This window comes from Gadus chalcogrammus, chromosome 14, assembly GCF_026213295.1.
Source record: "Gadus chalcogrammus isolate NIFS_2021 chromosome 14, NIFS_Gcha_1.0, whole genome shotgun sequence".
NCBI classification, from domain to species: Eukaryota; Metazoa; Chordata; class Actinopteri; order Gadiformes; family Gadidae; genus Gadus; species Gadus chalcogrammus.
In genome coordinates, this window is record NC_079425.1 from 6,317,916 (window position 1) to 6,337,288 (window position 19,373).

The 19,373-nt window shown below is 38.7% G+C and overlaps 2 protein-coding genes across 2 annotated transcripts; one reads left to right on the forward strand and one right to left on the reverse strand.

The window, feature by feature from the left end:
* The first annotated feature begins 1,337 nt into the window (after positions 1–1,337).
* LOC130403033 (myosin heavy chain, fast skeletal muscle-like) lies at positions 1,338–10,941 on the forward strand. Its single transcript, XM_056607146.1, has 36 exons — positions 1,338–1,552; positions 1,635–1,772; positions 1,880–2,036; positions 2,151–2,178; positions 2,267–2,378; positions 2,457–2,549; positions 2,649–2,712; positions 2,795–2,893; positions 3,099–3,202; positions 3,300–3,438; positions 3,554–3,672; positions 3,870–4,019; positions 4,095–4,265; positions 4,353–4,656; positions 4,865–4,929; positions 5,020–5,107; positions 5,193–5,310; positions 5,399–5,522; positions 5,617–5,753; positions 5,847–6,102; positions 6,208–6,450; positions 6,542–6,718; positions 6,798–6,943; positions 7,057–7,147; positions 7,232–7,621; positions 7,707–7,833; positions 8,152–8,270; positions 8,377–8,573; positions 8,665–8,848; positions 8,946–9,111; positions 9,196–9,320; positions 9,437–9,745; positions 9,857–10,060; positions 10,185–10,310; positions 10,534–10,704; positions 10,786–10,941. Exons 1-36 carry the CDS (start codon positions 1,346–1,348, stop codon positions 10,924–10,926), a joined length of 5,589 nt encoding a protein of 1,862 aa, XP_056463121.1. The 5' UTR covers positions 1,338–1,345; the 3' UTR covers positions 10,927–10,941.
* A 3,548-nt stretch (positions 10,942–14,489) lies between these two features.
* On the reverse strand, positions 14,490–19,241 carry LOC130403632 (myosin-7). The gene is given in 10 exon segments (XM_056608048.1): positions 14,490–14,549; positions 18,440–18,454; positions 18,456–18,572; positions 18,659–18,754; positions 18,833–18,853; positions 18,855–18,916; positions 18,919–18,937; positions 19,017–19,109; positions 19,111–19,166; positions 19,235–19,241. Coding segments are annotated over 10 exon segments (546 nt in total).
* Between the last annotated feature and the right edge of the window lie 132 nt (positions 19,242–19,373).

A 19,373-nucleotide genomic window follows, 5' to 3' on the forward strand; every position in this document is an offset into this window, starting at 1 on the left:
TATAGTAATATTTTGGATAATTTGTTCAGTTACGCACAGGCTTTGGATTTTGAGAAAATTAACAAAGTGTAGTGTGTAGGGGAAATAAGAGGGAAATACTTTATAAGATTCAGAGAGTAGTTGCTAAACATTAGCTAACCAACAGCCATTTTGAATATACTCTGTATTCAATCATGATTCATTGCTGCAGTGTGATTCACAACGTTCTGCAAAACTGTTAATCTAGTATCATTGACTTGATCAATACAAATTTGTGTGTGTGTGTGTGTGTGTGTGTGTGTGTGTGTGTGTGTGTGTGTGTGTGTGTGTGTGTGTGTGTGTGTGTGTGTGTGTGTGTGTGTGTGTGTGTGTGTGTGTTACTGTTACATATGTCTTATCCAAAATGTACCTGAAATGTAACCAATACAAATTATAAATACATGTGATATAAGCCCCTCTGAAAGGTCATGGTCACAAGATCCTGGTTGAAGATGGCTTGGTATGATGTCATAAAACTCCAAAGTATTTCAAACCGTCTGCCTATTCCAGCAATGACAATGTACATGCCACAGACGTTTTTATTTATAGATTATTTTTAACCTTGCCCTTCTGTTAAACCGTCCTCCGCTGTTGCCACGGTTATGGTTAAAGAATAGGGAAACTATTGTCGTCTTTGTCTTTATTTTTTACAATATCCCAAAGAAGACAATTGGTCTTGGCTTCATGAAAATGTAAATATTGGATGACACACAGTACTAAAAAGCACTTTTTTATTATCCATATCTAAAAAAAAAATAGAGGTTGGCATGTACCTGGAGAAGTTCCAATGAACTGTCAAATGTAAATCAGAATAGATTTCAATGGCATGGCCAAATTCAGCGTATGCCATGCACACAATCCTCTATATAAGTAGGCCCAGGAAGGGATTGAGACATTTGAAGAAGAAGTTACAACTGGTGGTAAGTCTCACTGATCATTCATCCATCATCCTTAGAAAAGCTCATGGTATAGAGTGGCTTTCTTTTTCTTTTCAAAGTGTTGGTGTTGTATTTTAACATCAGGTTAGCCATATCCAACACTTACTATCGAGATGGATGCATTAGTCATAGGTTCAGATTTATTCCTAATTTTTTCTGGGTTTATGTTCAGATTATGCTGGTTATTTCCATGGCATTGTGGGTGAAAAAAAGCATGACATTTTAATTAATCTAAACAATCTTGAATTTTAGTGAACCTATTTCCTCTTTGGTTGAGTGGAAGAAAGGGGTAAGGGATATTTAACACAAAACATTCTCATCGTCTACAATACATTTTAAAACAGGTGATGAAATATCTGTATATGTTTTGCATGAAATAAGCCTCCATCATGAGTACGGACGCAGAGATGGCCGTTTACGGCCAGGCTGCCATTTACCTCCGGAAGCCAGAGAAGGAGAGGATTGAGGCCCAGAGCAAGCCCTTCGATGCCAAGAGTGCTGCATATGTGACTGATGTGAAGGAACTTTACCTCAAGTGTACAATCCTGAAGAAGGAGGGTGGCAAAGTCACCGTCAAAGTTCATGATACAGAGGAGGTAGGCTGCAGTTCATTGATTCAAGGGCAGCGATAGTAACAGGGGAGCAAATTCTAAAAATTGGTTTCCCTTTCAGGAAAAGACTGTCAAAGATGATGATGTCACACCCATGAATCCTCCCAAGTACGACAAGATTGAGGACATGGCCATGATGACCCATCTCAATGAAGCCTCTGTGTTGTATAACCTCAAAGAGCGTTATGCAGCATGGATGATCTACGTAAGATGTGTTTTGAGTAAAGGACATAGTAAGGTACAATATATTTCGGATCCCATCTTAAATATTAGTCAATTAGTCAATTTCATTATAACTGTTTTCTATTTCAGACCTACTCTGGCCTGTTCTGCGCCACTGTAAACCCCTACAAGTGGCTCCCAGTGTACGACCAGCATGTTGTTTGTGCATACAGAGGCAAAAAGCGTATGGAGGCTCCACCTCACATCTTCTCTGTCTCTGACAATGCTTATCAGTTCATGCTCACTGGTATGTAGGCCTACAAGCCAAGTTGATATATACTTTATCAGTGTTCAGCAAAGAGATTTGCTACTCATGTTAAACTATTTTAACATAAGTATTTCTTTCATATTTCCTTTCTAGATAGGGAAAACCAGTCTGTCTTGATCACGTACGTTTTATAATGGTTACAGTCATGATATAATATGAAATATAAAAAAATTATGTGCAACCACTTAATGTATTGTTGCTATCTATAGTGGAGAATCCGGTGCTGGAAAGACAGTGAACACCAAGCGTGTCATCCAGTACTTTGCGACCATCTCAGTGGGTGGGGACAAGAAGAAGGACATAGGGGCTGGAAAGATACAGGTATGTTTAAAAATAAAATAATTAGAGATAATGAAATCCTTATTATTGATATTAAGCACTTTGTAATGTTTATCATAGGGGTCACTGGAGGACCAGATCATTGCAGCCAATCCCCTGCTGGAGGCCTACGGTAATGCCAAGACTGTGAGAAATGACAACTCCTCTCGTTTTGTAAGTAAAGACTTCTTGATCATTTCATCATCATACCATACCAACCACAATGAAATACTGGATCTTTAAACAAGTTATGAATAATGCTTTCCCAAACAGGGTAAATTCATCCGAATCCATTTTGGGACCTCTGGTAAACTGTCCAGTGCTGACATTGAGACTTGTAAGTATCTAGTAACCAAATACCAATGAATAAATTCTCATTATTGGTAGCATAGGTTTTGATTCATGAATGGACCTTATAGATCTGCTGGAGAAGTCCAGAGTGACATTCCAGCTTCCTGCTGAGAGAGGCTATCACATCTTCTACCAGATGATGACCAACCACAAACCTGAGATCATTGGTGAGCTTGTGTAATAGTTAGACATAGGAAAAAAAAATAGTCCTACTGAAGTTCAGCTATTTAAGGGGAAAGTTTGAACACATGCAAGTGCGAAGCAAGGATTTCAATCTTTGATTCAAAAGGTATCTGTTAGCTTGCAAAAAACAGGTGAGAAATTAATTTGAATAAAATAAGGGCAGGAAATTACATTTGTTTAATCCCTCAGAAATGACCCTCATCACCACCAACCCCTACGACTTCCCCACGTGCAGCATGGGTCAGATCACTGTGGCCAGCATTGATGACAAAGAGGAGCTGGATGCTACTGATGTCAGTGAATGTAGTATTTTTATTACATTTTCTAGGAGGACATACTGTATGTGAAAGTGATAACATGTCATAAGCATCATACTTATTTTCCATACAGACTGCTATTGATATTTTGGGCTTCACTAATGAGGACAAGGTGGGCATCTATAAGCTTACTGGTGCTGTGCTTCACCACGGTAACATGAAGTTCAAGCAGAAGCAGCGTGAGGAGCAGGCTGAGCCAGAAGGCACAGAGGGTTAGTTGAAAGTGCTATGTTTCAAGAGGTTTATTAATAATCCCTTATTAACAGGTTTTTCGCATGTTCTGGAGGATCTCATGAATGTACAACATGTTTTCATATGAACTCTCAGATGCTGACAAAGTCGCCTATCTGCTGGGTCTGAATTCTGCTGACATGCTGAAAGGTTTGTGCTACCCAAGAGTGAAGGTCGGAAATGAATATGTCACCAAGGGACAGACTGTACCTCAGGTAAGCAAATGATTAAGGAATAATTAACAGTAATTTAGTATTTCAGGTTCAACACCTTGAATAATTTGTCAAGAGGGAATTATAATCTTTCCTCAATAAAAAGTTGACCCTGTATTTCGTATAATAGTAATGGTAAATTAATTACGAAATTGTCCATTTTGGGATAAATAAAGTTTTTCTAATCTAAATGACTATAGGTGCTGAACTCAGTGAGTGCCCTGGCCAAGTCTATCTATGAGAGGATGTTCCTTTGGATGGTCATCCGTATCAACACGATGCTGGACACCAAGCAAGCAAGATCATCCTATATTGGTGTGCTGGACATTGCTGGATTTGAGATCTTTGATGTAAGTAATTGAAAAATGTAGGACAGAGCCATGTTGTAGTGGCTGAACGTTGTCTAAACTCACATTCCATATTAGTACAACAGCATGGAGCAGCTCTGCATCAACTTCACCAATGAGAAACTGCAACAGTTCTTCAACCACCACATGTTTGTCTTGGAGCAAGAGGAGTACAAGAAGGAGGGGATTATCTGGGAGTTCATTGACTTCGGCATGGACTTGGCTGCCTGCATTGAGCTTATTGAGAAGGTGACTGGATAACTATATCTTCATTCTTTGTTTGTTTGCCTGAAAAGTTACTTTTACTTATGTTTCATCAATCCTTTTTCTCTTAAGCCAATGGGCATCTTCTCCATCCTTGAAGAGGAGTGCATGTTCCCCAAGGCCTCAGACGTTACCTTCAAGGCAAAGCTGTATGACCAGCATCTTGGCAAGACCAAGGCATTTGAGAAGCCCAAGCCTGCAAAGGGCAAGGCTGAGGCCCACTTCTCCCTGGTGCACTATGCTGGTACTGTGGACTACAACATCACTGGCTGGCTGGACAAGAACAAGGATCCTCTGAATGACTCTGTTGTTCAACTATACCAGAAATCTGGAGTGAAACTGCTGCCTGTCCTGTACCCACCTGTAGCTTCCGAAGGTAAAATTCCTATATTAGGTCTTACATCCGCACAATAGGAAACAGGACCGTTTATTCATATTTCAATGCAACTCATAATATAATATCTATGACATAGACATTTAAACTTGTTTGTCCTCAACTATTAAACCATGCCTGTTACCATTTGTAAGATGCATGTTGAAATGGGTGTTTTCATTCAATGTGTTGATCGATATTTAATTCATAGATAGTACCAAGAAAGGAGGAAAGAAGAAGGGTGGTTCAATGCAGACTGTGTCTTCACAGTTCAGGGTGAGAATTTTGGACAACCTTAATCTTGTGATAGATGACAAAAGATTTCCCCGGTAACATTTCATTTAAATGTATATTTAACATCTATAGGAGAACTTGGGCAAACTGATGACAAACTTGAGGAGCACCCACCCTCACTTTGTGCGTTGCCTGATTCCCAATGAGTCAAAGACTCCAGGTAGAATCCAATTCAGTTCTCCGTGTGTTTTTTTTCAGGTTTTATGATAATCTGTTTTAATAATCAGAGTGGTAACTTCTCAAAGGTCTGATGGAGAACTTCCTGGTTATCCACCAGCTGAGGTGTAATGGTGTACTTGAGGGAATCAGAATCTGCAGAAAGGGCTTCCCCAGCAGAATCCTCTATGCTGACTTCAAGCAGAGGTATGTGCTCATTAAACAATGAACCACTTGAAATAAACCTTAAGGAATACATCTGAATAATACAATCAACCTCAACCCACTTTGACAGGTACAAAGTACTGAATGCCAGTGTAATCCCTGAGGGCCAGTTCATTGACAACAAGAAAGCTTCAGAGAAACTGCTTGGGTCAATTGATGTCAATCATGAAGAGTACAAATTTGGACACACCAAGGTACGTGTTCTTCCTTATGAATAATACTAATAGTTGTGGTATGTCCTTGATTATTATGAGATGATAATAATGAATTTCCAAAACCAATTCAAAGGTGTTCTTCAAAGCCGGTCTTCTGGGTACTCTTGAGGAGATGCGAGATGAGAAGCTTGCAACTCTGGTCGGAATGATTCAGGCTCTCTGCCGTGGTTTCCAAATGAGGAAGGAGTTCAAGAAGATGATGGAAAGAAGGCATGTTTGGAATATTTCTAACACATATTTATGTTTTAAAGTTTGGTACGATACAGAAAAGCAATATTTAATATAATGGTTCTTTTTTTACAGAGAGGCTGTTTATACAATTCAATACAACATCCGCTCATTCATGAATGTCAAAACCTGGCCATGGATGAAAGTGTACTACAAGATCAAGCCTCTTCTGAAGAGTGCTGAAACTGAAAAGGAGCTCTCTGCGATGAAGGAGAACTATGAGAAGATGAAGAAAGACCTAGCTACTGCCCTGGCCAAGAAGAAGGAACTGGAGGAGAAAATGGTATCTCTCCTGCAGGAGAAGAATGATCTTTCGCTGCAAGTGGCCTCTGTAAGTAAATGAAACAATGATTTACTTTTTTCATAACATGTACACACAGTGAGATACATGTAATACAACATGAGATATGACTGATATGGGGATGAATATTGACAGGAAGGAGAGAATCTGAATGATGCTGAAGAGAGGTGTGAGGGACTCATCAAGAGTAAGATCCAGCTGGAGGCCAGACTCAAGGAGACAACTGAGAGACTGGAAGATGAAGAGGAAATGAATGCTGAGCTGACTGCCAAGAAGAGGAAACTGGAAGATGAATGCTCTGAGCTAAAGAAGGACATAGATGACCTGGAACTCACCTTGGCCAAAGTGGAGAAAGAGAAACATGCCACTGAGAACAAGGTTTGTAAAGTTGCAATGTCAGAAGAATGAACAAAAAAGACAAATAATAAAGTAACAAAAAACACCTGTCCTATTCTTCTGTTTTGTTTAGGTGAAGAACCTGACTGAGGAGATGGCCTCTCAGGATGAGAGTGTTGCTAAGTTGTCAAAGGAGAAGAAAGCCCTCCAAGAGGCACATCAGCAGACTCTTGATGACCTGCAGGCAGAGGAAGACAAAGTCAACACTCTGACCAAGGCCAAGACCAAGCTTGAACAGCAAGTGGATGATGTGAGATTACATACAATGTGCAATTTGGGAACATATTAATACAAATAAATTATAATACTTACATGTTACAAAATTGCAGCTTGAAGGTTCTCTGGAGCAAGAGAAGAAGCTCCGTATGGACCTTGAGAGAGCCAAGCGAAAGCTTGAGGGTGATCTGAAATTGGCTCAGGAATCCATAATGGATCTTGAGAACGACAAACAGCAGTCTGATGAGAAACTCAAAAAGTAATGTGATGACGAATTTGATAATAGCATGATCATCATTATGATTTACACATTTTAAAGATTAGTACAGGTATTAGGTTAAGTTAATTGATTGTATGCGATTCCATCTTCAGGAAGGACTTTGAAACCAGTCAGCTTCTTAGCAAGATTGAAGATGAGCAGTCCCTCGCTATTCAGCTTCAGAAGAAGATCAAGGAGCTTCAGGTAATATCATGTTTACGGTCACTTGACAAACAATATCCCTACTTGGTATATATATGTTTAAATAATGGTATTACTCCCTTTAAGGCCCGTATTGAGGAGCTGGAAGAAGAGATTGAGGCTGAGCGTGCTGCTCGTGCCAAGGTTGAGAAGCAGAGAGCTGATCTCTCCAGAGAACTTGAAGAGATCAGTGAGAGGCTTGAGGAGGCTGGTGGAGCCACTTCTGCTCAGATTGAGATGAACAAGAAGCGTGAGGTTGAGTTCCAGAAGCTGCGTCGTGACCTTGAGGAGTCCACCCTGCAGCATGAAGCCACTGCTGCTGCTCTGCGTAAGAAGCAGGCTGACAGTGTAGCAGAGCTGGGAGAGCAGATTGACAACCTCCAGCGTGTCAAGCAGAAGCTTGAGAAGGAGAAGAGCGAGTACAAGATGGAGATTGACGACCTCTCCAGCAACATGGAAACAGTTGCTAAGGCCAAGGTGAAATATTTTTTTAATATCTATATAGTGTGAACCTAATTAGAAGGAAAGCACTTTTGCTAACTTTTCAAAAATTAAACACCAGGGGAATTTGGAGAAGATGTGCCGTACCCTGGAGGACCAGCTGAGTGAAATCAAGGCTAAGAGTGATGAGAACAGTCGCCAGATAAATGACATCGGTGCTCAGAGAGCAAGGCTGTTGACAGAAAATGGCAAGTATGGATTTACTTTGGTTTGTCAATGGAGATCTGAAGTAAATAACTTCTCTGGACTATTTGTGAACTAAAAAAAATTGATTGAAGATATTATTTAAAGGGATTTTTCCTAATTTTAAATGGCACCGCCCTCATTTTTTAACGAGTGTAAATTTGATTTGTGATTTTCAGGTTAAATGGACTCTTTATATTATTGTTGAATGTGTAATAACAAAATTCACATAGCTTGGGGGCCAAAGAAACACAGAATGGCACTCGAACATAAGTCATAGTTACTAACATTTTGATATAATTCATACATTTTTCTTAAACTAGGTGAATTTGGTCGTCAACTTGAGGAGAAAGAAGCTCTTGTCTCCCAGCTGACCAGAGGCAAGCAGGCCTATACTCAGCAGATCGAGGAGCTGAAGAGGCAAATTGAGGAAGAAGTTAAGGTATACAATCATACAAAAAACATTTAGATGATAGTTACATTATTTCATTGCAAGTTAGGACTTTCAGTTTAATTAAATTTGAGAATTCTGTCATTACCTTTTGTAGGCAAAGAATGCTCTTGCTCATGGTGTGCAATCAGCCCGCCATGACTGTGATCTTCTGAGGGAGCAGTTTGAGGAGGAGCAGGAGGCCAAGAGTGAGCTACAGCGTGGAATGTCCAAGGCCAACGGTGAGGTGGCTCAGTGGAGGAGCAAGTATGAAACTGATGCTATCCAGCGCACTGAGGAGCTTGAGGAGTCCAAGTGAGTCAAACATTTAATATTTTCATTTTCATTTAAGAGCACAAACTATTTGATGAATGCGCACAAATTAAGCCATGTTATTCTTTGACAGGAAAAAGCTTGCCCAGCGCCTTCAAGAGGCTGAGGAACAGATTGAGGCTGTGAACTCCAAGTGTGCCTCTCTGGAGAAGACCAAACAGAGACTCCAGGGTGAGGTGGAGGACCTCATGGTTGATGTGGAGAGGGCCAATGGACTGGCTGCCAACCTTGACAAGAAGCAGAGGAACTTTGATAAGGTGTGTGGCTGTGGATATTTTTGAGTTTCAGGAATGCTGAACATTTGCATTGATCCATGACAAACCCAGAGACATTTTTCACACCGACAATGGACAGGTTCTGGCGGAGTGGAAGCAGAAATATGAGGAGGGCCAGGCAGAGCTTGAAGGAACTCAGAAAGAGGCTCGTTCTCTCAGCACTGAGCTTTTCAAGATGAAGAACTCCTATGAAGAAGCTCTGGATCAGCTGGAGACCCTGAAGCGTGAAAACAAGAATCTCCAACGTGAGTTAAATAATTTTACTTTAATAAAGGCCCATTAGAATGAATGAAATGAAATGATGTATATTAACATGGAACTCACTGCAGAGGAGATTTCTGACCTGAGTGAACAAATTGGTGAGACTGGAAAGAGCATCCATGAGCTGGAGAAGTCCAAGAAGCAAGTGGAGACAGAGAAGACTGAGATCCAGACAGCCCTTGAGGAAGCTGAGGTGAGAATAATACAATGAACATGTTTTAATGCTCCTATATCATTTTTTCATTGGATTTTTACTGGATTAAAACATGTCCTTGCAAGTACTTAGTCTATCATTGCTTCAATACCTAGGGAACTCTGGAGCATGAAGAGTCAAAAATTCTGCGTGTCCAACTGGAGCTCAACCAGATTAAGGGTGAGGTTGACAGGAAGCTGGCAGAGAAGGATGAAGAGATGGAGCAGATCAAGAGGAACAGCCTGAGGATCACTGACTCCATGCAGAGCACACTGGACTCTGAGGTCAGGAGCAGGAATGATGCCCTGAGAATCAAGAAGAAGATGGAAGGAGACCTGAATGAGATGGAGATCCAGCTGAGCCATGCCAACCGCCAAGCTGCTGAGGCCCAGAAGCAGCTGAGAAATGTTCAGGGACAACTGAAGGTACATCTCAACACTGCTTTATTGTACGGCCAAACCGCAGTCTTACTCTATTGGTAAATTGTGTTGAATTACAACCACATTGTGAGTTACGTATTTATTTTATGATATTAGGATGCCCAACTCCATCTTGATGATGCTGTCAGAGGAGGTGAGGACCTGAAGGAGCAGGCTGCCATGGTAGACCGTAGGAACGGTCTCATGGTGGCTGAAATTGAAGAGCTAAGGGCAGCTCTGGAGCAGACAGAGAGAGGCCGCAAAGTGGCTGAGCAAGAGCTGATTGATGCCAGTGAGCGCGTTGGACTGCTGCACTCTCAGGTAAACAAACAAGAACACTTCTCCAATAATAATTCAATAAACTTTACGTGATATATATATATATACACACACATGCCATTATGACAACTAAACAAACTGATTGTTTATTTGTAAATTAATTTAGAATACAAGCCTCCTGAACACAAAGAAGAAGTTGGAGACGGATCTGGTCCAAGTCCAGGGTGAGGTGGACGACAGCGTTCAGGAAGCCAGGAATGCTGAAGAGAAGGCCAAGAAGGCCATCACTGATGTAAGTTTGCTTTAATTGGATCTTTCTTGTCATGGAATTCTTGATAAGTTTCATAAATATTTTATATTTTTTTCAGATGTATTAATAGCGAAGAAACCCTTCCCTCTTAATGTTCCTCTCTCTAAAAGTTATCTGAATTAGGTACATTCTTATTTTATTGTCTGCATATTGGAAAGTTTGACTCATTGGTGAAAATGAAACAAGAAATCCTGGGGTTTTCTAGGCTGCCATGATGGCTGAGGAGCTGAAGAAAGAGCAGGATACTAGCTCTCACCTGGAGAGGATGAAGAAGAACCTTGAGGTCACAGTGAAAGACCTGCAGCATCGCCTGGATGAGGCTGAGAACCTGGCCATGAAGGGTGGCAAGAAGCAGCTCCAGAAACTGGAGTCCAGAGTAAGATACTGTCACACATGGATGTCTTTATAGTTACAGTATAATAAAAGTATATTTACTGAATAGATTTGATCTCTTAAGGTGCGTGAGCTGGAAACAGAGGTTGAGGGTGAACAGAGACGTGGAGTAGATGCTGTTAAGGGTGTCCGCAAATATGAGAGGAGGGTGAAGGAACTCACCTACCAGGTATGTGTTAAAAAATCTTTGAATATTCAAAAATAGTATATTCTAATTGTAATGCATAATCTTTTTCTTTACTTTAGACTGAGGAGGATAAGAAGAATGGTGCCAGACTCCAGGATCTTGTAGACAAGCTGCAGCTGAAGGTGAAGGCTTACAAGAGGCAGGCTGAGGAAGCGGTAAGTCCATTAAATAAACAAATGAAAAAATATAACTGATTTTCTGTATATCACATAACACTAAACACAACACAATGTTTCAACAGGAAGAGCAGGCCAACTCTTACCTGTCCAAGTGCAGGAAGGTTCAACATGAGCTGGAGGAGGCTGAGGAACGTGCTGACATAGCTGAGACTCAGGTCAACAAGCTGAGGTCTAAGAGCCGTGATGGTGGAAAGGTAGATTCAAATATTCCAAGGGAACTCAGAAATAACTCCAATATAACAAGACACACTATGGTATAATATCCCTATTGTCTTCTTCCTACAGGGAAAGGACCCTGCTGAATAAGTATTGCATTGCATCAAATCTAAATAAGCCATAAAATGATGTTATTTTGAGCTGCAATAATTCGAAATCTCCAGCTAAAGTTTGTTTGGAACATTTTGCAAGGCATCACATCAGAAATAGTCATAAAATGATGTAATTTTGAGCTGCAATAAATTGAAAACTAAAACAAAAGATTGTTTGGAATGGTTTTTTATCTATACCTGTGAGAACAACTGCCTGGTTTGCATGGATCAGGATGACAATATCTTCATAATGTGTTTTGTCTCACATTCGCAACAAAATACAATATTTAAGGTCTGTGTTTGCAATGACATCTACTATATGAATACATATACTACATACAACGCATGTTCATATGACAGATATGTCTACCTGTAAGCCTATATCATTTATACATGTATAAAATAATATAATATATAATACTAAGCTATATAATACTAGGTAAGTTTTAAATAGCTAGTAATCTAGCTGGCACAGATTAGACTTTCTTGCTAGCACACTATAGTTGCTATTTGATACGGTAGAAATAACATGCCAACTGCCCCCTGGTAGAATTGTAAAACATTGGGCACACACATAGAGGCTACAACATCAATGTGCACCTCATTCACCATTTTCTTCATTTTTTTGGCTACCAACTCACTTGAACCTGGCTAAAAATATGATTGTCATAAATTAACAATAGTCTAATTGTGCAAGGTTTCTTGTTGTAGGCAGATGTGCATTGGTGAGTGTAAAGTCAAGAAGTCAAGACCATTTAGAACAAATTTAAACTGGAAATATTAAACTCTGATCCGTAAACTGAGCTGAACTGATGGCTGTTCTTATTTTAATTTCATAATAGGATCGTCATCCAGGATCTATGGTTATACTGTGTACATTTAGCAGATTGGTGTCCAAGAGGTGGCTAATTTACTAGTTGTGAGCACATTTTTTAAAATGTTCCTTTACTTAGGATATATGTTTCAGCTCAAGTTCAAGTCCTTTATTGTCAGATCAACAGAACATAGTCAGACATAATATTCTAGGGAGATAGAAAATGCTAGATATTTTATTTTTATATATTCACAAAGATAAATATACAAAAAAGCAATTTGAATATTACAGGGTAATAATGAAGCAAAATACAGTTATGTGTAGATCTTGTTATGTGCAAAAGTCAAAGTTTTAATTTAGGCTCATCAGGTTATGAAGATAGACATGAATGCATGAATGAAATAACAGACCTTTGAGAAGTCCAGTGGCTCTGATTGCTGTAGGATTGAATATATATGTATGAACAGATAGTGATCATGATTCATAACTGTGCTGCTATATTTCTTGAGAGAGATAATAATAAACATATTGAATGAGTCTATTCTTATATTTATTGGAAATAAGCTTATTAGAGTTGATTTGACAACTTATCCATAGGCATCACTTTTTAAAATAATATTTCCTTCAACCTTATTTACCTAATTTCCAAACAGTCAACAAACATGACAAAAGTGTTGCCTTCAGCTGTTTGTACACTTGAAGAGAGTTATGATGTACAGTTGTTATAGTAAACAAAAGCATATTATCCACTGTGTACCATTAAAGTAGATTTATAGCATACATGGAAGGTAACAAATAATGTAAAAACATAATCCATAATATGTAATATAAACCACTCAGAATGGTGCCTGGTGGAAGTTGACAGTTTTGGTATGGTGTCATAAAACTTCCAAGCATACCAAACTATTTCCTATTCTAGCAATGCTAAGGTAAACCCCATTGCCTTTCTTTATTTATAGATGTCTCTATTGTGGCCACTCCCTTGTTCTTTAAAAGTACTGTTGTATTCACATTTGAAGTTACATGTCAAAATAAGATAATTAATCAATATGAGTAGCAATACTAAATTGGGATTTGTTGATCCATATTCAATCTTTTGGCATCAACGTTATTGTTTGATGGCTATTTATTCTGAATAAAACTTGCATATAGATCATACAAGATAGTAAAATAGTGAGCTAGGTTATTAAGTAGCTTCTAGGTGACCATTGCACCTGACAAACCATTTTTTTGTATATACTGTGTAAAATCCCATTACTCAATCTATGAATGCCATTCTGATGTCACCATCTAACTAATGTTGAAGAGTTGTTGTGGAATATACAAAGAATATGAAAATAAATAAATTGGACAGATTGACACACACACATTTTTCAACTTAAGCCCTAATGCATTACTTTTTCAGATGTATTTATACGAATACTATATGCTGCTTTATGTCATATTGGAATCATATAAGTTATCACCGACTTAACTTGTATGATCCTTTAAAAAATGGAAACTACCAAAGAGCAATAGAGATATTGGAATTAGGAGGAAATTCAAGAAATACAATATTGTCTTCGGCAGCATTAACAATGTGAGATAACATAGGAAATCTGGAATACAAACGCCATGCTCTTCCTGGACCCTGTTTCTCCCCTACTGCTCCAAGGAAGGGTTCTGTCACCATTAGAGGGGGATGGAGATCCCCCACCAACGGTGACAGACCGAAAATAGGGTATATTTGCTATAAAGGTCTTATCAAAGTCACCTTCTGTAAACTGATTAAGTAATTATACATGGAAGGGCATACCTTTAAGTGAATTTAATGTATTTATTGGTAATGAATCTTGTTCTTTACTTTCATCTACTTTCATTGCCAAATAACTAGCCAGCTACTGCTCCCAAGAACTGTGCGTGTGCTTGTATGTGTGCCAGTGTGTATGTGTGCTTCAATTCAAACATATTCTAGCTTCTGCAACTTGAAATCAGGAGATCATGATACCATATTTGAAAAATCATTACTTGACTTGAGATGAGATATAGGTTAATAAAATCCTACAGTTTTTTTTTTTCAATCTCAAGAGACTCCAATCCGGTGCATCTCAAAAAGAGACTCCAATGTGTTCGGACTGACGTGCGCTCCGAGACCAGCCCTGAACATGAGTATCTGGCCCCCTCGGTCCAAGTTTCAGGAAGTTTGTCTCTGCTGACAGATGGCATTTACTGGCCGCTTAATGGCCTAGTCTTCTATCCCAGTGATCACACAATGTGCTCTGGGGACTTTAATCCAAGCCCTTAATGGCATACCATACACATCACCATGTCCGTGTGGCATTCTGCAACCTTCCGGAGCCCCTGGGACAGATCGGGTGTGAGCCGACAGCCATAAAGACACTGGTGCTGTCACTGCCAACATCCATAAAAGCACCATATCACTTCTGCCACTGAGACCCAGCAGGGGCTATGGTAGATGGTGGGATGTCTTGATGCATTTTTCTCTCTCTCTGTCTATCTTACTATCTTCTAACTACCAGTATCCATCTTTCTATCTATCTATCTATTGATCGTCATCTACAATGGTTAATTAAGAATATCATCGTTGTTTTATCTTTCTATCTTACTGTCTTTCAGTCAATCTCTCTAACCATTGATTGATCAATCTATTCGTGCATCTATTTATTGATTGATCAATCAATGGTTAGAGAGATTGACTGAAAGACAGTAAGATAGAAAGATAAAACAACGATGATATTCTTAATTAACCATTTGTAGATGACGATCAATAGATAGATAGATAGAAAGATGGATACTGGTAGTTAGAAGATAGTAAGATAGACAGAGGAGAGAAAAATGCATCAAGACATCCCACCATCTACCATAGCCCCTGCTGGGTCTCAGTGGCAGAAGTGATATGGTGCTTTTATGGATGTTGGCAGTGACAGCACCAGTGTCTTTATGGCTGTCGGCTCACACCCGATCTGTCCCAGGGGCTCCGGAAGGTTGCAGAATGCCACACGGACATGGTGATGTGTATGGTATGCCATTAAGGGCTTGGATTAAAGTCCCCAGAGCACATTGTGTGATCACTGGGATAGAAGACTAGGCCATTAAGCGGCCAGTAAATGCCATCTGTCAGCAGAGACAAACTTCCTGAAACTTGGACCGAGGGGGCCAGATACTCATGTTCAGGGCTGGTCTCGGAGCGCACGTCAGTCCGAACACATTGGAGTCTCTTTTTGAGATGCACCGGATTGGAGTCTCTTGAGATTGAAAAAAAAACTGTAGGATTTATTAACCTATATCTCATCTCAAGTCAAGTAATGATTTTTCAAATATGGTATCATGATCTCCTGATTTCAAGTTGCAGAAGCTAGAATATGTTTGAATTGAAGCACACATACACACTGGCACACATACAAGCACACGCACAGTTCTTGGGAGCAGTAGCTGGCTAGTTATTTGGCAATGAAAGTAGATGAAGTAAAAAGAACAAGATTCATTACCAATAAATACATTAAATTCACTTAAAGGTATGCCCTTCCATGTATAATTACTTAATCAGTTTACAGAAGGTGACTTTGATAAGACCTTTATAGCAAATATACCCTATTTTCGGTCTGTCACCGTTGGTGGGGGATCTCCATCCCCCTCTAATGGTGACAGAACCCTTCCTTGGAGCAGTAGGGGAGAAACAGGGTCCAGGAAGAGCATGGCGTTTGTATTCCAGATTTCCTATGTTATCTCACATTGTTAATGCTGCCGAAGACAATATTGTATTTCTTGAATTTCCTCCTAATTCCAATATCTCTATTGCTCTTTGGTAGTTTCCATTTTTTAAAGGATCATACAAGTTAAGTCGGTGATAACTTATATGATTCCAATATGACATAAAGCAGCATATAGTATTCGTATAAATACATCTGAAAAAGTAATGCATTAGGGCTTAAGTTGAAAAATGTGTGTGTGTCAATCTGTCCAATTTATTTATTTTCATATTCTTTGTATATTCCACAACAACTCTTCAACATTAGTTAGATGGTGACATCAGAATGGCATTCATAGATTGAGTAATGGGATTTTACACAGTATATACAAAAAAATGGTTTGTCAGGTGCAATGGTCACCTAGAAGCTACTTAATAACCTAGCTCACTATTTTACTATCTTGTATGATCTATATGCAAGTTTTATTCAGAATAAATAGCCATCAAACAATAACGTTGATGCCAAAAGATTGAATATGGATCAACAAATCCCAATTTAGTATTGCTACTCATATTGATTAATTATCTTATTTTGACATGTAACTTCAAATGTGAATACAACAGTACTTTTAAAGAACAAGGGAGTGGCCACAATAGAGACATCTATAAATAAAGAAAGGCAATGGGGTTTACCTTAGCATTGCTAGAATAGGAAATAGTTTGGTATGCTTGGAAGTTTTATGACACCATACCAAAACTGTCAACTTCCACCAGGCACCATTCTGAGTGGTTTATATTACATATTATGGATTATGTTTTTACATTATTTGTTACCTTCCATGTATGCTATAAATCTACTTTAATGGTACACAGTGGATAATATGCTTTTGTTTACTATAACAACTGTACATCATAACTCTCTTCAAGTGTACAAACAGCTGAAGGCAACACTTTTGTCATGTTTGTTGACTGTTTGGAAATTAGGTAAATAAGGTTGAAGGAAATATTATTTTAAAAAGTGATGCCTATGGATAAGTTGTCAAATCAACTCTAATAAGCTTATTTCCAATAAATATAAGAATAGACTCATTCAATATGTTTATTATTATCTCTCTCAAGAAATATAGCAGCACAGTTATGAATCATTGATCACTATCTGTTCATACATATATATTCAATCCTACAGCAATCAGAGCCACTGGACTTCTCAAAGGTCTGTTATTTCATTCATGCATTCATGTCTATCTTCATAACCTGATGAGCCTAAATTAAAACTTTGACTTTTGCACATAACAAGATCTACACATAACTGTTTTGCTTCATTATTACCCTGTAATATTCAAATTGCTTTTTTGTATATTTATCTTTGTGAATATATAAAAATAAAATATCTAGCATTTTCTATCTCCCTAGAATATTATGTCTGACTATGTTCTGTTGATCTGACAATAAAGGACTTGAACTTGAGCTGAAACATATATCCTAAGTAAAGGAACATTTTAAAAATGTGCTCACAACTAGTAAATTAGCCACCTCTTGGACACCAATCTGCTAAATGTACACAGTATAACCATAGATCCTGGATGACGATCCTATTATGAAATTAAAATAAGAACAGCCATCAGTTCAGCTCAGTTTACGGATCAGAGTTTAATATTTCCAGTTTAAATTTGTTCTAAATGGTCTTGACTTCTTGACTTTACACTCACAATGCCATCTGTCCTGACCAACAAGAACCTTGCACAATTAGACTATTGTTAATTATGACAATCATATTTTTAGCCGGTTCAAGTGAGTTGGTAGCCAAAAAAATGAAGAAAATGGGAATGAGGTGCACATTGAATGTTGTAGCCTCTATTGTGTGGCCCAATGTTTTACAATTCTACCAGGGGGCAGTTGGCTGTTATTTCTAACGTATCAACTAGCAACTATAGGTGCTAGCAGAAAGTCTAATCTGTGCCAGCTAGTAATAGCTACTTTAAAAAACTTACCTAGTATTATATAGCTTAGTATTATATATTATATTATTTTATACATGTATAATGATATAGGCTTACAGGTAGACATATCTGTCATATGAACATGCGTTGTATGTAGTATAATGTATTCATATAAGTAGATGTCATTGCAAACACAGACCTTAATATTGTATTTTTGTTGCGAATGTGAGACAAAACACATTATGAAGATATTGTCATCCTGATCCATGCAAACCAGGCAGTTGTTCTCACAGGTATAGATAAAAAACCATCCAAACAATCTTTTGTTTTAGTTTTCAATTTATGGCAGCTCAAAATTACATCATTTTATGACTATTTCTGATGTGATGCCTTGCAAAATGTTCCAAACAAACTTTAGCTGGAGATTTCGAATTATTGCAGCTCAAAATAACATCATTTTAGGCTTATTTAGATTTGATGCAATGCAATACTTATTCAGCAGGGTCCTTTTCCCGTAGGAAGAAGACAATAGGGATATATACAATAGTGTGTCTTGTTATATTGGAGTTATTTCTGAGTTCCCTTGGAATATTTGAATCTACCTTGCCACCATCACGGACTCTTAGACCTCAGCTTGTTGACCTGAGGTCCAGCTATGTCAGCACGTTCCTCAGCCTCCTCCAGCTCATGTTGAATCCTTCTGCACTTGGACAGGTAAGAGTTGGCCTGCTCTTCCTGTTGAAACATTGTGTTGTGTTTAGTGTTATGTGATATACAGAAAATCAGTTATATTTTTTCATTTGTTTATTTAATGGACTTACCGCTTCCTCAGCCTGCCTCTTGTAAGCCTTCACCTTCAGCTGCAGCTTGTCTACAAGATCCTGGAGTCTGGCACCATTCTTCTTATCCTCCTCAGTCTAAAGTAAAGAAAAAGATTATGCATTACAATTAGAATATACTATTTTTGAATATTCAAAGATTTTTTTAACACATACCTGGTAGGTGAGTTCCTTCACCCCTCCTCTCATATTTGCGGACACCCTTAACAGCATCTACTCCACGTCTCTGTTCACCCTCAACTCTGTTTCCAGCTCACGCACCTTAAGAGATCAAATCTATTCAGTAAATACTTTTATTATACTGGTAACTATAAGACATCCTTGTGTGACAGTATCATACTCTGGACTCCAGTTTCTGCAGCTGCTTCTTGCCCCCCTTCATGGCCAGGTTCTCAGCCTCATCCAGGCGATGCTGCAGGTCTTTCACTGTGGACCTCAAGGTTCTTCTTCATCCTCTCCAGGTGAGAGCTAGTATCCGCTCTTTCTTCAGCTCCTCAGCCATCATGCAGCCTAGAAAACCCCAGGATTTCTTGTTTCATTTTCACCAATGAGTCAAACTTTCCATATGCAGACAATAAAATAAGAATGTACCTAATTCAGATAACTTTTAGAGAGAGGAACTTAAGAGGAAGGGTTTCTTCGCTATTAATACATCTGAAAAAAATATAAAATATTTATGAAACTTATCAAGAATTCC

Bases quoted from the DNA above. Each gene is read 5' to 3' on its own strand.
- LOC130403033 (XM_056607146.1), top strand. From the start codon at position 1,346: ATGAGTACGGACGCAGAGATGGCCGTTTACGGCCAGGCTGCCATTTAC. The intron at 1,773-1,879 runs GTAAGATGTGTT...TTTCTATTTCAG, and splicing joins ATGCAGCATGGATGATCTAC to ACCTACTCTGGCCTGTTCTG. The intron at 4,657-4,864 runs GTAAAATTCCTA...TTTAATTCATAG, and splicing joins CCCACCTGTAGCTTCCGAAG to ATAGTACCAAGAAAGGAGGA.